Source organism: Pyxicephalus adspersus, chromosome Z (genome assembly GCF_032062135.1).
Source record: "Pyxicephalus adspersus chromosome Z, UCB_Pads_2.0, whole genome shotgun sequence".
In the NCBI taxonomy this organism is placed as follows: domain Eukaryota; kingdom Metazoa; phylum Chordata; class Amphibia; order Anura; family Pyxicephalidae; genus Pyxicephalus; species Pyxicephalus adspersus.
In genome coordinates this window covers 23268881-23269399 of record NC_092871.1, presented here as the reverse complement: position 1 = coordinate 23269399, position 519 = coordinate 23268881, and the positions used below count along the sequence as shown (strand labels likewise).

Below are 519 nucleotides of genomic sequence, written 5' to 3'. Positions count from 1 at the left end.
CTTCAATAGGACTGAGCAAGCGAGCAATATGTTGAAGAACACAACATCTAAGGATCGTTCCTACGTTATATCTGCAGCAAAAAGGCAAAGTGGGTGAGTGATGACTAGAAGGAGCAAGTATTTGTCACCTCTTGCTGCTATACTTATATACAAACTGATACAATGCACGCCTTTCAATGCCTATTCATGTTTCTGACATATTTATCCATTGACTTATGTTTCAGTTCTCCCACAGATTCAGGGCCACCTTTTATGGCACACAGGTAGGGTGTTTAAATTAATCAAAAACAATTTATTTATACATAAACTGAAATTTTCTGAATGTTATTTATATAGTATACAACACATATTTTACACTAATATGTTGAGTGTTCAACTTGTGATGACCAATCAGAATGGTAGATATATATTTTATTTTACCATCCATTTGTCATCATATTTTGAGTGCTGCTGTACACACATATTACAAACAAGAATAGGCCCTTAAATGTTAGAAAGAAGAGACCCATATGCTTAGGC

The 519-nt window shown here is 34.7% G+C and overlaps 1 protein-coding gene across 1 annotated transcript in view; it reads left to right on the top strand.

Annotated features, from left to right (window-relative positions):
* The window catches only part of LOC140343992 (uncharacterized), a gene marked incomplete in the record, with an annotated part of 76718 nt that overhangs the window by 30559 nt on the left and 45640 nt on the right, over positions 1-519 (top strand). The window contains 2 exon segments of the mRNA XM_072430899.1: positions 10-93; positions 225-263. Coding sequence (XP_072287000.1) covers positions 10-93; positions 225-263 — 123 coding nt within the window.